The sequence below is a fragment of the Eurypyga helias genome, unplaced genomic scaffold (genome assembly GCF_000690775.1).
Source record: "Eurypyga helias isolate BGI_N326 unplaced genomic scaffold, ASM69077v1 scaffold28461, whole genome shotgun sequence".
NCBI classification, from domain to species: Eukaryota; Metazoa; Chordata; class Aves; order Eurypygiformes; family Eurypygidae; genus Eurypyga; species Eurypyga helias.
The window spans coordinates 1-2,900 of record NW_010231933.1 but is presented as its reverse complement, the minus strand read 5'-3'; the positions used below and the strand labels follow the sequence as shown (position 1 = coordinate 2,900).

Below are 2,900 nucleotides of genomic sequence, written 5' to 3'. Positions count from 1 at the left end.
GGTCTCCCCTGCGGGCAGCAGTGGCTGGCGGGGGCTGGAATGGGGCACAGTGTGACACAGGGGCTGGCCTGGCAACTTGCAGCTGAATTTCCAACCCAGGAGTGATACCAAAACTCTGTCCTCCCACCTGCAGGTGCCTTGGCGATCTCTTGCGAGTCCAGCTTTATGGGTCCAGTGTTGTTTCGACAGGTAGGATGCTGCTCAGCTGGGACCTGTGCGGGGCCTGTCTGGGTTGGGATCTGCGTGCGGCGCTTCTCCCAGCATGCCAAGCTCTGCACCGTGCTGGAGCTTAAGGGACTGGCTGGTTTGGTTGGAGCAGGGTTTGGCCTTGGCTCTGCCTCATCCCCGCTGTCTAGGTGACAAATGGCTTGTGAACTGGGAAGCTTCTCAAATCCAGATTTTGGGAAGAGATCTGTACCAGGTGTGCGGATGGGCAGCCAAAGGCCGGGCTGCTGCCAAGGTCACCCTTCACCACCGCTGTGTAACCCGCCAAGTCCTTGGTGTTCTTCACTCTCGTCCTCTGCTGCCTCCTGGCCTCTCCCAGCCTGGCTGAGCTCTGCAAAGGGGGCTCCAGGAGCTGGAAGATGAGCAGCCCAAGCTAATGCCTATCCTGACTGCTAAGCTGGCTCAGCCTGCTGGGAAGAGGAAGGGAATGTCTAGAGGATGCTGTCTCCAGGTGCGTGTGCCTTTCTGTGCCAGAAAGTCTCCTGCCGGAAGTGGAGGTGCTCCAGAAGATCAGGTTGCTGTCCCTCATCGGGCGAGGTATGCAGTTCCTGGAGCTGGGGAAGCACAAGGAAGCCTTGTTGGATTTCCAGCACGGTTTGCAGATCTCGCCAGGTAAGAGACTCATTTTGGTGAGGAACATAGGGTATTTCCACCAATTCTGTCCCGGGTTGCTTTGCAGTATTCAGCATAAAGGTCTTGCACTTTCAGACCACACTTACTCAAAGGTCAAGGGATACAGTAGGGCTACCGGCTGCGTCACACACTTGAGGTGTGTCTCTGGGGCCTGGTCAGCCTGCGGCCGTGGAGGAGCACACCAAAACTGTTGTCAAAGGAGTGTATCGTAATTCTGCTCACAACCTGTGCCCTCAGTCAGCTTGGAAGTGTCTCTTCTTCTCAGCCCATGTCCAAACAGGCGTGGCTGGCTCTGCAGAAGGCCTGATGCCATCTGCCTCGGCTTCCAGCCCCAGGGCTAATTAAAGCCTGTGACACAGCCAGACAGCCTCCTCCCCATTACATGCCCCCCCTCTTGCTCACCTCCCTTGTCTAGCTTCTAAGCTGCTTTTGCAACACCCTGCAACCCACAGCAGTGCTGGGGACCTGCTCCTCCCCTGCTAAGGGCTGAGTTCCCCTTCCTGTCTTGCAGGTGACCCAGCTGCTGCTTCCTACCTGGTACAGGCCTTGTGGGAACTGAACCGAAAGCAGGAGGCGGCAGCTCGCTGGCAGAAGTTCTCCCAGAGCCCCCCTGGGGAGGATGGGCAGCAGGAAGGGCAGGGAAGGTGTGTAGAGGGGTGGGTGGAATTTTGACTGGCCACACAAGGGAGCTCCAGCAGCGCAGACCCTGTTTCAAGCTGTGTGGGCAGTTCTAGCCCACAGCTCAGGTGTGTCTGGGGAGCGTCCCTCATCCCTGTGCTGAGGGGGCAGGGGCAGACGCTCTGTAGGGCTCCCTGAGGCACAAAAGAGCCAACGCAGAGCCAGGGGGGAGGGCAGAGGCTGGGGGCAGAACCAGGGGCTCTGCGTAGGACATGGGAAGGGAACTTCCTAGACCATGACAAGGGAATGCCGCAGCCCTTGCAGCTGCAATGTTCCTTCTCTTGCAGGCCCTTCCCTTTGTACCTGGTTTCATGTGTGAAGCAGGCAACGTTCCCACACAGTGCCTCTCTTGCCAGAAGCATACACGACTACCTTAGAACCACGAACCAGGACCCCTCAAGCTAACCCAGTCAGTCTCCCCATCCCACATGCTTAAGGTCCCCCACACCGGCCTGGTGTGAGGTCTTTAAGGACTCCTCCACGACTCAGCATTACCCTTGGATAAAGCTGGATTCCCAAAGGACTGAAACAGAATAGGTCTCCTTTTCTAATAAAAGCCTCCGCTCTATTTAGTTTGTCTGTGCCCCTTTTGTTCCAAGCAAACCTTCATAGTCCTGGCCTTGACGCTGCCTGGAGCTGCTGTGTGCTGCGCCCAGGGTGCGTGGGAGGTCAGGAGGAGGGATACCCTCATTCCTTTGGAGCTGGATGCTCACTGCTCCAACAAGCTGGGGGCAGATCCACAGAATCACAGAACGGTCAGGTTTGGATGGTCCTTCTGGAGATCATCTAGTGCAACCGCCCAGCCAGAGCAGGATTCCCTAGAGCAGATCACACCAGAACACGTCCAGGCAGGTTTTGAAAGTCTCCGGGGAAGGAGACTCCACCAGCTCTCTGGGCAGCCTGCTCACTGCTCTGTCACCCTCATAGAGAAGAAGATTTTCCTCAAGCACAGGTGGAACTTCCAGTTTGTGGCCGTTGCCCCGTGTTCTGTCACTGGGCACCACTGGAAAGAGTCTGGCCCCACCCTTTAGACATTTGTTAGCATTGATGAGATCCCCTCTCAGTCTTCTCCAGGCTAAAGAGAACCAGGACTCTCAGCCTTTCCCCATAAGGGAGATGTTCCAGACCTCTAATCACCTTTGTGCCCTCCTCTGGACTCACTCCAGCAGTTCCCTCTCTTTCCTGAACTGGGGAGCACAGGTGCCTGGCCCCGCCAGCCGCTCTCGTGAGGCAGCGGGCTGTCGGAGGGCCTGTCCCACCTCTGCTCTCCCCCTGCTCGGTGTCGTCTGAGAAGGGGTTTGGGCTGAAGCGCGCAGCTCGCACGTGGCGGCGGGCTCCACAGCCGTCCCTGCGTGCCTCGGGCC

The 2,900-nt window shown here is 57.7% G+C and overlaps 1 protein-coding gene across 1 annotated transcript in view; it reads left to right on the top strand.

The window, feature by feature from the left end:
* The window catches only part of FANCG (Fanconi anemia, complementation group G), a gene marked incomplete at its 5' end in the record, with an annotated part of 7,027 nt that extends 5,086 nt beyond the window's left edge, over nt 1-1,941 (top strand). The window contains 3 exons of the mRNA XM_010161266.1: nt 700-837; nt 1,370-1,502; nt 1,824-1,941. Coding sequence (XP_010159568.1) covers nt 700-837; nt 1,370-1,502; nt 1,824-1,941 — 389 coding nt within the window. The remainder of the gene's footprint in view (nt 1-699; nt 838-1,369; nt 1,503-1,823) is intronic.
* Between the last annotated feature and the right edge of the window lie 959 nt (nt 1,942-2,900).